This window comes from Electrona antarctica (assembly GCF_951216825.1).
Source record: "Electrona antarctica genome assembly, chromosome: 10".
NCBI lineage: Eukaryota > Metazoa > Chordata > Actinopteri > Myctophiformes > Myctophidae > Electrona > Electrona antarctica.
The window spans coordinates 21,890,816-21,904,738 of NC_136791.1; the positions used below are offsets into that span (position 1 = coordinate 21,890,816).

The 13,923-nt window shown below is 43.5% G+C and overlaps 1 protein-coding gene across 1 annotated transcript; it reads right to left on the minus strand.

Annotated features, from left to right (window-relative positions):
- Positions 1-148: 148 nt before the first annotated feature.
- LOC306930675 (phosphoglycerate mutase 1) lies at positions 149-7,975 on the minus strand. Its single transcript, XM_079511765.1, has 4 exons — positions 7,719-7,975; positions 5,856-6,130; positions 2,986-3,166; positions 149-2,021 (listed from the first exon to the last, which is right to left on the minus strand). The coding sequence occupies exons 1-4, from the start codon at positions 7,855-7,857 to the stop codon at positions 1,852-1,854; spliced, it is 765 nt and encodes a 254-aa protein (XP_079367891.1). The 5' UTR covers positions 7,858-7,975; the 3' UTR covers positions 149-1,851.
- Between the last annotated feature and the right edge of the window lie 5,948 nt (positions 7,976-13,923).

Genomic DNA, 13,923 nt, shown 5'->3' on the forward strand with positions numbered 1-13,923 from the left:
CTTGCAACTGTTTCGCTGTTACATACATAGCCTCACAACACAGGGTGGCACCGTCATGCCTCTAATAATGGATTCTCTTCTCTACGAAGTGGAGCCAGAACATGCACACCACATACAGAACAATTAAAACCACAGGCACAGAACCTCATCAAATTAGCATATAATTGTATATTTATTACATCAAGAGTTTAGTGCACATTCAGACGACACATTAGAATTAAACAAAACAAAACAAATAATCAGGGTATAAAACATGATGGAATATCGCATTGGAAACATCAATGGTCCCATGCACTGACAATGGCTGTATGAATGAATGTCCTATTGTACAATTGTAGTGGATAGAGTTGAAAGTACACAGTGAAATAATTTATCCATTTATAACTGCAAAGTAAATGCATTTATGTTTTTCTATGAATCCATGTATAACAGAGTATAAAATGTCATTTATTGACTGTATAACTGAGTGTACAAATGTAACTCAGAGTTAAATGCAGTGTAAGTGATATTTTCTTGTTTAACAAAATTATTTTTGCTATAAAGCTAAAGCTTAGAGTGTTTGTTTGTTTGTTCAGTAACAGGGGTCTCCTTGTCTCTCCAGCTCTTTAATAAACAGAAAATACACGTTCAGGTGGGTGACCAATTTCATCCAATCAGGAGGGAGAAGTTGGAGAATGCATCTATCAGCTTAAAATGTATACTATTTGTTTCCTCACTTCAATGTGTTCTTTTTCCTGATTGGATAAAATGGGTATCCTCACCTTAAAATGTATTTGTATTAAAGTACGGTAATAAAGAACTGGAGAGACAGCAAGACTCCCATTACAGAACAAACAATGATTAAAATTAGAATATAGAGATATTTAACAATTATTTTAACAAAGAATATCACTTACTCATGGAATCTTCAAATTAACTGTATTTTACTGTGTACACAGAGGCAACCGGATAAGGCAGTGAGTTTTACAGAGTTGAAACGACTGGTCCCTTTTAAAAGTATAATGTCAAGTAAACATGTTTAATATTTCCCCCTGGCTAATGTGAATTTTGTGAATTGTAATCTAAGTAATTACATTTTCACTGTCATAACAGCACTGCAGTGTCTGGTTCCATCAAAACAAATTGGTCGTGTTTCAATAATACTGGGAGGAAATGACATTATTCCGGGATACAGACAGCAACAGCACATTCAAGCACAAAACACGAGTACTGTACCATTCACTGAGGAGGTCACGATGATGGTAAACGATTGCTTTGCAACAGATCTCAAGACATGGTAAGATTATCCGACACAAGTTCTCCTATCGACATAATAATGCATCGGTGGAATGAACAATACATTAGGAATTAAAAGATAGTTCAACTACTGCAAGAATTATTTTCAGTGGTCTGTCTCTTTTATGAAAAGCAGATTAAAAAAAAGTCAAACAAATTGAAACAATCAAAATGGAGGCTTTTCAGTTAAATAAATTAGCATTTAAATGATAAACAAAAACTAAACAAGAACATATTAAATGTATCTCTCCAAATAAAGATAACATTATTTTTCAAATTGTATTTTGAGTTCAAACATTTTATGACTTTTATGTAGCTACTATGATAATAAACCAACAGTCTGAGTAAATAAATACTTTACTTAGCAGGTATATCTTCTCAGCTGTAATATTTATGATAATTTTACCTTTTTGTTTTTAGAGCTAGAGCTGACCAGAGATACCGGTATGCTCCAGCCTTTCCCTGAAGCTAAATTCATTCTCCGTGGTACGACGGCATGACTTGCCGCCAAGAACCGATCTTCGACAACAACGCGGCGTGTTCTTTTTGACGCACGTTTTAAGTTTTTTTCCCTCCTTACTTCTTGGCCTTCCCCTGGGCAGCCACAGCCGCCATGGCTTTGCGCACGGTCTCCTCGTCTCCCAGGAACTGCATGGGTTTGACGGGCTTCAAGTTCTTGTCCAGTTCGTACAGGATGGGGATTCCTGTGGGCAGGTTCAGCTCCATGATGGCCTCCTCCGACATGCCTGCAATGTGACAGCATGGACAGATAATACAACAAGTAAGACGTGCGAACGCGGGAAGCGAACGCAGCTCGTAAATTGCAATAACAACAATTAGAATAAAATCTGTCTTTTTTTTTTTTAAGTTTCCTTTTTTTTTGTTTTCTACTGTATGTGCGAGTGTGTGTGTGTGTGTGTGTGTGTGTGATCTTTTGTGTGATATAGCTGCGCCCTCTGGTGGCGGGCACGTGGTGTCACAGCGTGACACACAGACAGACAGACAGATCTGCCTGGGTTACATTGCATTCGCAATCATTGCATTCGCAATCAGGGACGTGCTGCCCTCTCCAGACCACGAATGCAGCATTTACTATGGTGAAAGAAATGCAAATGCCAGTCCTTTCCCATGCCATGCCGGAAGGCAGCATTCAGGAGAATTGCATTTTTCCCGAAGTCTCCTGAACTTGGACACAGCATTTTGAGTTGAACAAATTTGTTTAGAAATCCATGTCGTACACCACATTTTCCACTAGCTGGGTTGCGTCCTGAAAATAGCTTATCTACAAGTTCTCAACGCGTCGTTGTGAGCTTGTAGATCTGCTATTTTCGCTATTTTTGTCCAAAAGTGCCCTCTTAGGGGATTTCAGCCCCTGCCTCTCTAACACTCTGCACGTCCCTGAATACGATACAATGGCAACGGTCAGTCCAGGCACGTCACGTGCACACATAGACATCAAAATGGGTCTTCAGGATTCTGGTGATTCATGATAACCATTGATTATGTGAAGAAGAAAACAAATTAGTGAATATTTATTTATATGATATCCTTTAATATATCCTTTGTTTAGCGTTTTTATTATTCACATAATCAAAGGCTTTATGAGCATGATTCACCAGGGCCCTGGATAGCTTGATTCTAGGCTTAAAACTATAAATATGTTTTAGTAAATCTCTATGGTGAAAAATGAATGGCCGAGTGCCCCACTACCTTCTAGGTGCTTAACGATGCCCCTCAGGCTGTTGCCGTGGGCGGCGATCAGCACCCGCTTGCCCCGTTTGATCTGCGGGGCGATCTCCTCGTTCCAGTAGGGCAGCGCCCGGGCGATGGTGTCCTTCAGGCTCTCACAGGACGGGAGCTGGTCCTCGGTCAGCTCCGCGTAGCGCCGGTCCTGTGAGGACAAGAGGCTTATCATCACTACTAGATGAGATAACGCCGAAACAAAAGACATTTTTACAGCTCTCTAGAATCTACACTCCTTCCCCACGTGCACCGTCCGAGAGCTCAAACTGGGAACAAAATCCATATGTTTTGCCGTGAATCCTGTAAGGCAACTTTTTCATGTCAAGGACCCCCAAATTGACACTAATTTTACTCACGGACCACCCATTTGAAAAAGATATGCCAGGGACCCCCATAAGAGAAGGTTTTTATGGATCTAGCAGTGATTCTCAACCCGTTTAATTTCAAGGACCCCCAGTTTGACATGCATTAGGCTACGAACCCCCCCAATTTATATTGTAAAATCAATGTTAATTTAACTCTGAGAGTGTACAAATGTACACATTTGTACAATCTCTGAGTTACAGACACATAAGGGTCCATTTGGTTCCTAACTATTATTTAGCTGGGGACCCCCTGGAACTCCCTCAAGGACCCCACTTTGGGAACCACTTCTGTAAGGGCCCTATTTTCGTCTGTGCTAAACCCCTTATCACTAAACTTCTTTGCCTTTTCTTTTTTTCTTTTTTTTTACTATTTTGAAAAACATTTTTGAATAGTTCAAATAGCTATGATATAGATTGGCTTGTTGAACAATTTTAATATTGTACATTTTTCAAAATAGTAAAAAAAAAAGGCAAAGAAGTTTAAGGATAAGGGGCTCCAATTTTGTCGCAGCCTTTACCTGCAGCGCGGCTCGCAATTCAGTCCCGCGTCACCCGCTATATTTTTTGCCGACACCGGTATTTGCGCCTAGAGGTGTGGTCATGGGCGTGTTGGCACGCTTTCCCCTAAATTGCAATTTTGGTCACATACATTTGGGAAGTCGCTAGTGGAGTTTAAAAGCACTCGTAAGCCGTGCCAAATTAGTTCGGTAGAGCGGCGCACGGCACGCCGCACGCGCCTCAATGGAGATGCCTGCAGGCACAGACAGGCTGCCTCATCTCTCCTTATTTTCCTATAATCAGCAGAAGTCGAGTGTCTGCCACTTCCTTGTGTCCATTGTGTTTATATAATTGTATAGTCAAATAAATTATTTGTGCGCGATTTCATTTCCATTTGCTCTTTCAGTTCATGATCACCCCAGCAGCAAATGGGGTTTATTGACCGAACTTTCCTTTTCGCTTCATACCGTTCCGTAGAGAAGGCCTACACACACTTTTTCTCCCCCCCCTCAACACCAAATATCTTCGCTGAAAACAGACCATTTACAAGCTCACAACACATTGCGTTGCGATGTAGACTGGGTGGGCTATTTTCCCAGAATGTGTCGCCTACTATGGCATGCTAGGGTTCATGTGGTTAAGACCGTAAAAGACCTGTAGGGGTCAGTGTTGGCCCATTTAATATCTGGATATCTAGATTATTTTTTGAATTCCATGCCTTCTTCTTTTCAGCATACAACAAAGCTAATGAGATGCACAGTAATTAGTAATATTTACTACTGTATGTCTTAACTCTCCATTGACTGTCTGTGCAGAAGGACTTTATACCCGTTTGGTCCCATATTAACCCTGAACTTTGGACTTGAAACCAACATACATTGTGTATATCAGTCAGATATTAACCCACCTTGGAACAAATACATATAATTAGGATACATACAGTATATGCCAATAATTATCCTTTATTTGTCAGCAGTATTAGCCCTTGGGTTTTTGCGATTTAAAGTAATTTACGGTGTTGTTATGACAGTGTGTTATAGTTGTTGCAGACAATGTGATTGCATAACCATCCAGGCATGCATGCGGCTCATGCTCATCCCATCAGTCTTTCCATTGTGTTTGTGTAAAAACCCAGGCCAATGACAACATTAGTCCTGGCTAAATGTCCAATGGGAGAGCTCGGTGCTAGTAACACCTCCTATTTGTGAATTCAGGGGGGAAATTGCTGATCCGACTGCTGGATTTGCAGGCTATGCTTTGCATGCATGCAGTCCTGACAAATGCACAGACTGCACTTGCAGGGAGCGGCAGTACGTGGCTCAGGGGTAGAGTGGCCGGTAGAGCGGCCAGATGTTCCCATCGAACTCGATCCTGGGCTCCCCCAGAGTTAGTGTCGAGGTGTCCTTGAGCAAGACTCTGAACCCCTAATTGCTCCTGATGTGCATGTTGGTGCCTTGCATGGTGTCCTGTGCTGTGTGTGTGTGTGTGTGTGTGTGTGTGTGTGTGTGTGTGTGTGTGTGTGTGTGTGTGTGTGTGTGTGTGTGTGTGTGTGTGTGTGTGTGTGTGTGTGTGAATGTAAAGCGCTTTGGATCGCTATATAAATGCACCATTTACCAGGTCACTCTCTGGATTTAAGAGCGTCTGCTAAATGCCCACATTAGCGCACATATTCTGAGTTGCAAATGTGAGCAGGTAAACTGGAGCGGTACAGGGGTTGAATACAATGCTCAAAAACCCTGCAGTCGGTTTAACTGCGATATATTTGGCTAATAAAGCTCTATATTCTGATAGTAATCATAGATGGAGTGTTCAATGCAAGGGGTCTATCCGTCTCTCCAGCTCTTTAAAAAACTGAAAATACATTTTCAAGTCGGACACACAAATGGGTCCCAACCCACTGTTTTTTTGTTTTTTGTGTGTTCTAGTGCCCCTTGTATTTTTTTTACCAGATTAAGCAGAGAGAGAAGGCCTCACCTTGCCGATGATGGTGTAGAAGTCGTGGTCGGGGTCCATGGAGGGAGGCGGGGTGTCGAAGGAGCGCCTCCAGATCTTCACCTGGGCCTCTCCGTGCTTGGCCGCCGTCTCCGCCTTGTTGAGGCCGGTCAGGCCGCCGTAGTGGCGCTCGTTGAGCCTCCAGGTGCGGTGCACCGGCAACCACATCTGGTCGATGGCGTCCAGTGCCAGCCACAGGGTGCGGACGGCCCGCTTCAGCACGGAGGTGTAGCAGATGTCAAACTCGTAACCGGCATCTGGGAGGGTTTTGTAGAGTGAGAGGAATGTCACGGGCACGGCATTTAAAAGTTTGTGTATTATGTGCAAGCCTGGGCTTTTACACTGATGTCAGTGATTCTCGACATTTGCCTTTCAACATGATATGTTTATTTTTATTTTTAAGTAGGCAATTATTTGGCTTGACAGCAGAATCTGATGCCATAAAAATAAACTAAAGGCCTTTTAAACTTCATGGAAACAAACTCTTTTTTTACCCAATTATTTATTCCCTCTTCCTGCCAATTCAGTCGTCCCTCGGCAAACTGTGATGGATTGGAAGCCCTAGACTCCGTGGGACCCCAACCCAATCTAAGCCCTAGACTCCGTGGGACCCCAACCCAATCTAAGCCCTAGACTCCGTGGGACCCCAACCCAAACTGTGATGGATTGGAAGCCCTAGACTCCGTGGGACCCCAACTCAATCTAAACTGTGATGGATTGGAAGCCCTAGACTCCGTGGGACCCCAACCCAATCTAAACTGTGATGGATTGGAAGCCCTAGACTCCGTGGGACCCCAACCCAATCTAAACTGTGATGGATTGGAAGCCCTAGACTCCGTGGGACCCCAACCCAATCTAACTGTGATGGATTGGAAGCCCTAGACTCCGTGGGACCCCAACCCAATCTAAGAACTTATTTTTATTGTTAGACGTAATGGTCCGATTATGGTCAGTCATTTGGTCCAAACTATGTGGGTTTTTTTTATGAATAGATTTACATTTTGTAGAGAATAGGCAATATGTTAACACGATATAACGTATACAAATGGTGTGGTTGTGGTTGCAGGGGTCCCTGCTCTTCTATTGAGACATTTAGATCGTGTCAAAGGTCATGAATTGGTCAAGATTCAATTTATCCCCTGAGCAAGCAGGCAGGCTCCAAATTGGCTAATTGGTCAAAAATGTCACCACTCCCTGGAGGACCACATTGTTGAGAACCAATGGTTTAATACATCATGCATTTACAGTACACCGATTTGCAGCTTGATTATGGTTATGTTAGCGTGCACACTGTACTAGCCTAGTGTGTGTGTGTGTGTGTGTGTGTGTGTGTGTGTGTGTGCGTGTGTGTGCGTGTGTGTGTGTGTGTGTGTGTGCGTGCGTGTGTGTGTGTGTGTGTGTGTGCAGTGCAATGCAGTGCCACAGCCCACAAACACGCAGGCCTACATCACGTCTTGCACGTTCACATCAGACTGACGCGTTGGAATGCCCGCTGCTGATTGGTCAGCGCAATAAAAAATAAATAAAAAAACGGGTCTGTTGGATAACGTGTTGAGTAACCATGAATCAATGAAACTTCTGCAGTAATATTCTCTTATTCTTATATTATAATAATGTAATTAGTAATGTATGATTGGAACATATAGTAGCCTATGCAATATCACGAGCACAACATTCAAATTGTTTATTGATTTAGCCCTCAAAACGACATTTGGGATAGATCATGAAGAAGTATCGGTTGCCTGCCCTGTTTTCCTCATCACGGCTGACGCCGGACAACATTAGGACTATTTAACATATCTTCTTTTGTTATAATATAATGTGTCACTTGTCAGAGATTGTCACCTTTGAGCGCCTGTCCGCCTCTCCTCGCCTCTCTCTCTCCAGTCTCACTCAGGTCAGCATCGAACCAGCCGCAGAACCTGTTCTCCTGGTTCCAGTTGCTCTCCCCGTGGCGGATCAGAACCAACTTGTAGACAGCCATTTGTCCCTGACTGTTAATGTGTCAATAATAAAAAATGCAGACAAATCAGCGAGTAAATGTAAATGCTAAGGTTTTGGCTGCACTCTGATCTTTGACAACCTGCTGCACTGTGACTGCACGCACGCACAACGGCCAATGTCAAATGGCTGTCTGCTTCTTCTGTTGACTTTATGGTGGCAGCCAAACATAAGATTATATGTGTTGCATTACCGCCATCTACTGGAGTCACATGTCAAGGAAACTTAGAGAAGATTAATCAAGACAAAACATGCAAATTCTGCATGCAGGGCAGCAGCAGGGCAGCCATACAGACACAGTCAGTGACCATGGGCTAAGGGCTGGGACGGCAGCTGGGGGCCAGTGGTACTGAGCTTCTCTTCTTCCCAGCTAATTCCTGCCCCATGTGGGAGCTAACTATTTCCGGTAACGTCTTTCCCAATTCAGCCAGGAACCTTGGTGTTGTCCTGGACAGTCAGCTCTTGTTCAAAGCACATTACAGCTGTCACTCGATCCTGTAGGTTTACACACGGCGAATCTGACCATTCCTCACCCAGGAGTCAGCCCAGCTCCTTATCCAGACATCAGTCATGCCAAAACTTGACTATTGTAACTCCCTCCTTACTGGCCTACCGGCATGCGTACTTAAGCCTCTCCAAATGATCCAAAATGCTGCAGCTCGCTTGGTCTTCAACCAGCCAAAAGTCTCACATGTACTCCCCTTCTCCGCTCCCGAGCTCCATTGGCTTGGCTCCCGGTCGCTGCCCGCACAGAGTACAAAACTCTGATGCTGGCATTCAAAGCAACCAAAGGTATGGCACCGCCATATCTTGCAAGTCTGGTCGCACCTTACAAACCCTCCCAAGCGCTCAGATCAGCCGACGCAGGGAAGCTGCTAGTACCCTCGCTAAAAACTCTTCTCCCTTCTGGCTCCAAAACTACGGAATGCACTTGCAATCAGAAGTCAGAACTACAGATTCACTCCCAGTCTTCCGCCGCAGTCTGAAAACGCACCTCTTCAGATGCCATCTTAGCCCATAGCACTTTCCATAGTACTGTACTTGCCCTATAGCCTCGACCTCCTACAGGCAGCATTTTATGTAGACTTAGATGTCAGTTCAGGTAGACTTATAGCATTTTATGTAAACATAGCACTATATAGTATGTACTATGTATGCATAGTTGTTTCATTTTATAGATATTCCACTGTTATACGTTCTTCGCTTACATATGATTCATGATAACTACTTTGTATATGATGTATTGCCATGCTTTTTGTTCTTGCTTAACGTAAATCGCTCTGGATTAAGAGCGTCTGCTAAATGCCTAAATTGTAGCCATGACTGTTGACAATATTAGTAGGTGCTGTGTGTGCCATGACCACGACCCCTGTGGGGGGCCAGCGGTAGCCAGAGCCTTCAACACGTACTGTGGTAAATTTCTTTCTGCTCCGTCTCTACTATGTCTGCCTATCTGTGTGTGTGTGTGTGTGTGTGTGTGTGTGTGTGTGTGTGTGTGTGTGTGTGTGTGTGTGTGTGTGAGTGTGAGTGTGTGTGTGTGTTAGACGTCAATATTTTTTCTTTTGAGTTTTTTCTTCTTTTTTTTTAGATTTGTTTTTGGCTTTTCTGCCCTTATTGATAGTATCAAGTGAAGATGGAGAGAGAGAAGGGGATATACATGCAGCAAAGGTCGTCATGAACGGGACTCGAACATGCGGTGCACTGTCAGGCCACAGACGCGAGAGAGAGGAGACACTGAGACGCGAGAGATGGGGAAACTTGCAGCATGGACAGCCAGTAGTCCACCACACCACGGATGATGTACAGGACGGCGACCACCCCTGCACCTTATCACTCATTATCACTTTTATTTTATTGTTTAATTGATTATGTTTATTGTTTAAAGTATATATTTTTAAGTGTTAGGGTGTTTAGCTATAGTGCCACATTTGTGTGGGGGGTTCTTGTAATCAAATGGGTGTAGGCTTGCCAGTATGCTGACTAATCTGCACTATTGACCCTGGAAAAGAGAACAATAGGCTTTTTGTCTTCAGTTCAGGCAGAGACCAGCTCAGTGGCCTTGTGGTTTGAGTGTCAGCCCTGAGACTGGGATGTCAGGGTTCAATCCCCGGCTGGGTAATACAAAGACTCTGAAAGATGGGCCCCAAATCCCCAATGCCCCCCTGCTTGGCACACTCGTGCAGGTATGTGCATGCATTTGCACACACACACTGTTTTTTTCAGCTCTATACTGAGCTACAGTAGTCCCTATATTCATATACCTCACACCTCCCTTGTGAAAATCTCACAAGGCCATATTTAATATGGCGCTCTTGCACACAGATGGCATGGGGGGGGGGGGGGACGCCACCTCAATTTGCTACAACTGGTCCATGGCTCGGTGATGGCGGGCCACTTCGCAGTCGCCAAGACTATGACAGCTTGCAGGCTCGGTTCTACTAAAGTGCTTAAACTTGTATTTCGCTGCTTGTATAGAACCTTGATGCTTGAGATGCGTACGCGTGGTTGTACATCCACGTCTGGCGTGACCTATGCACTGCCCTAAAATACTCTGTAGTCCAGTGGTTCCCAAAGTGGGGTCCGGGGACCCCCAGGCGTCCTTGAGGGAGTTCCAGGGGGTCCCCAGCTAAATTATAGTTTGGAACCAAATGGACCCTTATGGGTCTGTACACTCTGAGAGTTAAATTAACATTTTACAATATAAATGTTGTGTCCCAGGGATAGAAATGCCATTAAATGGGGGGTCCGTAGACAAATGCATGTCAAACTGGTGGTCCTTGAAATGACACGGGTTGAGAACCACTGCTGTAGTCGACGCTCATCACATGCTCCACTAAAACACGTCCAGGTTTGTGGGGGTTGATGTCTTGGACCCATTTTTCACCACCATGAAGCATGGAAACAGGTGGCTGTGTCATCTAGTGGTGGATTACTTCCCTATGGGGCCAGTGGAAACCCTGCAGCAAGCAGCCCAGAGGCGTATGTGGCTGAAGACCAGAGACAGAGTTCAGTGACCACATGCAGCAGCGAAACTACTGGTTAAAAATGTGTTTGTCCAGGCCGGGCCCCTGACAGAGACGCTCCACAGTGACCAGGGGTGAGGACCACTCCCCTGCAGCCCATTCCTCACTGACAGGATGACTACTGGGACTACTGGGATTGTGTGTGTGTGTGTGTGTGTGTGTGTGTGTGTGTGTGTGTGTGTGTGTGTGTGTGTGTGTGTGTGTGTGTGTGTGTGTGTGTGTGTGTGTGTGTGTGTGTGCGTGTGCGTGTGCGTGTGCGCGTGCGCGAGAGCGAGAGAGAGAGTATCTAGTGCTTGTTGTATCCACCCTCAACAACAACCACCCTCGCAAAGCCGTTGCACTCAAATGTTTTTTGTAATTCCAGCGTGACTGATTGACTGTAACCACCATGGGAAAGAATGACACCATGCTTTTTTATGATTCATACCAACACCTAGAAACCATAATTCATTATTTTTGTTATTGTTTCCCGCCTGTTTATTTGTCTCTTCCTTTGCCATAAGAGCAGTGGTGGAAGTAACTAAGAACATGTACTCAAGTTCTGTAACTGGACTTTTTTTAAAAGTAAACTTTTTGTACTTTTGTACCGTTTCACTGTAGCCTACGTATAGGACTTTTACTTGTAACAGATACGTCTTTTTCTTTTACTAGTGATATTTCACCTTCAAAACACTTTTGGTGATTTCATCATCTACTCAGGCTTATGTGAACACTCCAGCCAGTTTTAATGTTGCTTGATTCAGACTTTATGTGAGGTGCCCGTGTATTTTTTAATATTTTGTTTATTTATTTTTAATAATTTATTTTCTTTTCTTTTTTAGTTTCCAAAACAATAATTAAAAATCAGACCCGTCTGAAGTGAGTGGTACTGTACTGTACTGTACTGTACTGTACTGTACTGTACTGTACTGTACTGTACTGTACTGTACTGTACTGTACTGTACTGTACTGTACTGTACTGTACTGTACTGTACTGTACTGTAGGCCTACAAGCTCGCCTCCCTGGCCTCTGTCTGTGTGTTAGGCTGAACAACAGTGACACTTGGTGGTGACAATTTGCTATTTCCGTGCTCGGACACAGGGACACATAGCTGTCTATAGGAGTGGTTGCACCACTCAAAAATAAATGAAAAAAGTTAGGAAGGGGGCAGGGCAACTAAAATGAATATCAAATATCTAAATACGTGAATCGAGCAATTTAAAAACTCTCCTGGGTGTTCACATTAGCTTGAGTAGACTATGAAATGACCAAAAGCTTTTTTGGAAGTGACATTTAAGTAAAACATCAGTTTTCCACTGCGTTAGAAAAACTAAGTTGCTACGGGGATATGGCTCAGAGAACTTGCATGGAAATCCTGCGTAGCTCGTTTCCTGGGGAAAGGCTGTGGGCCCCACAGCATATTTTCCTACAAGACACTCATCTACAGAAACACAAGACAAGTAAAACCCCTTATTTAAATTAACATGCACACTTACAAGATTTATTTGTGGGCTTTTATGCTGAAGTATCTGAACTAAAGAGAGGAAGACTGTGCTTTCTCTCCTCTATATAGCCCATAAACAGACATGAAGACTTGACTAAATACCTACACTAAAATACTCAGAAGAAAGTCTGAGAATAAACTCGGAGGCAGACAGATGGATGAATGAAGGTTTCGGAGTCCAGATTTATTTGCAGAGTTCAGAATACAGCTTCGTGGCCTGAGCCATGCATGTACACTTCAGCCTCACGGCTTGTGGGTAACTCACACACATAGACAGTTCTGGCTAGTTTATAAAGAAGCACAATACACATGTGAATAGCTCAAACAGACAGACATTTGACACTCAGACCAAATGGTCAAAGTTATCTCCATATTAGGTGTGGTCACAGGAAGAACAACAGGAGACCTCTCTCTAGATGCTGCTATCAACAAGCTAGATCATATAGTTAGTAGGCCTATAGCTATAGGGTGCAAGCTGTGAATGGTGCACATGCGTCTATCCAAACACGTCCTGTTGTCTCTCAAATAGGGAAGCAAAGCAAAGCAAAGTTCTTTGTTTACCCATGGGAAGTGGACTAAGCTCGAGATGCTTGTTTACAGCCACATTCTGCTCATAAAACATTTCATGGTAGGGGTTCAATGCCTTGCTCAAGGGCACTTCAACGGTGGTAATTTTAACGTGCCGGTCCGGGGATTCGAACTGGCGACCTTCCTGTATCAAGACCGCTCCGCAAACCGTTCGGCTGTGTCATCTAGTGGTGGATTACTTCCCTATGGGGCCAGTGGAAACCCTGCAGCAAGCAGCCCAGAGGCGTATGTGGCTGAAGACCAGAGACAGAGTGACTGATTGACTGTAACCACCATGGGAAAGAATGACACCATGCTTTTTATGATTCATACCAACACCTAGAAACCATAATTCATTATTTATGTTATTGTTTCCCGCCTGTTTATTTGTCTCTTCCTTTGCCATAAGAGCAGTGGTGGAAGTAACTAAGAACATGTACTCAAGTTCTGTAACTGGACTTAAGTATACAATCATGACTTCAGTTCAATATTTACAATTTCTAGCCCAATTAAGCCCTTTATTAACCAAATAGCCGATCTACAAGCTCATAACCTGTCACAATGCGACACACCGTGAGCTTGTAGATCGGCTACTTTTTTTTAAAAGTAAACTTTTTGTACTTTTGTACCGTTGCACTGTAGCCTACGTATAGGACTTTTACTTGTAACAGATACGTCTTTTTCTTTTACTAGTGATATTTCACCTTCAAAACACTTTTGGTGATTTCATCATCTACTCAGGCTTATGTGAACACTCCAGCCAGTTTTAATGTTGCTTGATTCAGACTTTATGTGAGGTGCCCGTGTATTTTTTAATATTTTGTTTATTTATTTTTAATAATTTATTTTATTTTATTTTTTAGTTTCCAAAACAATAATTAAAAATCAGACCCGTCTGAAGTGAGTGGTACTGTACTGTACTGTACTGTACTGTACTGTACTGTACTGTACTGTACTGTACTGTACTGTACTGTA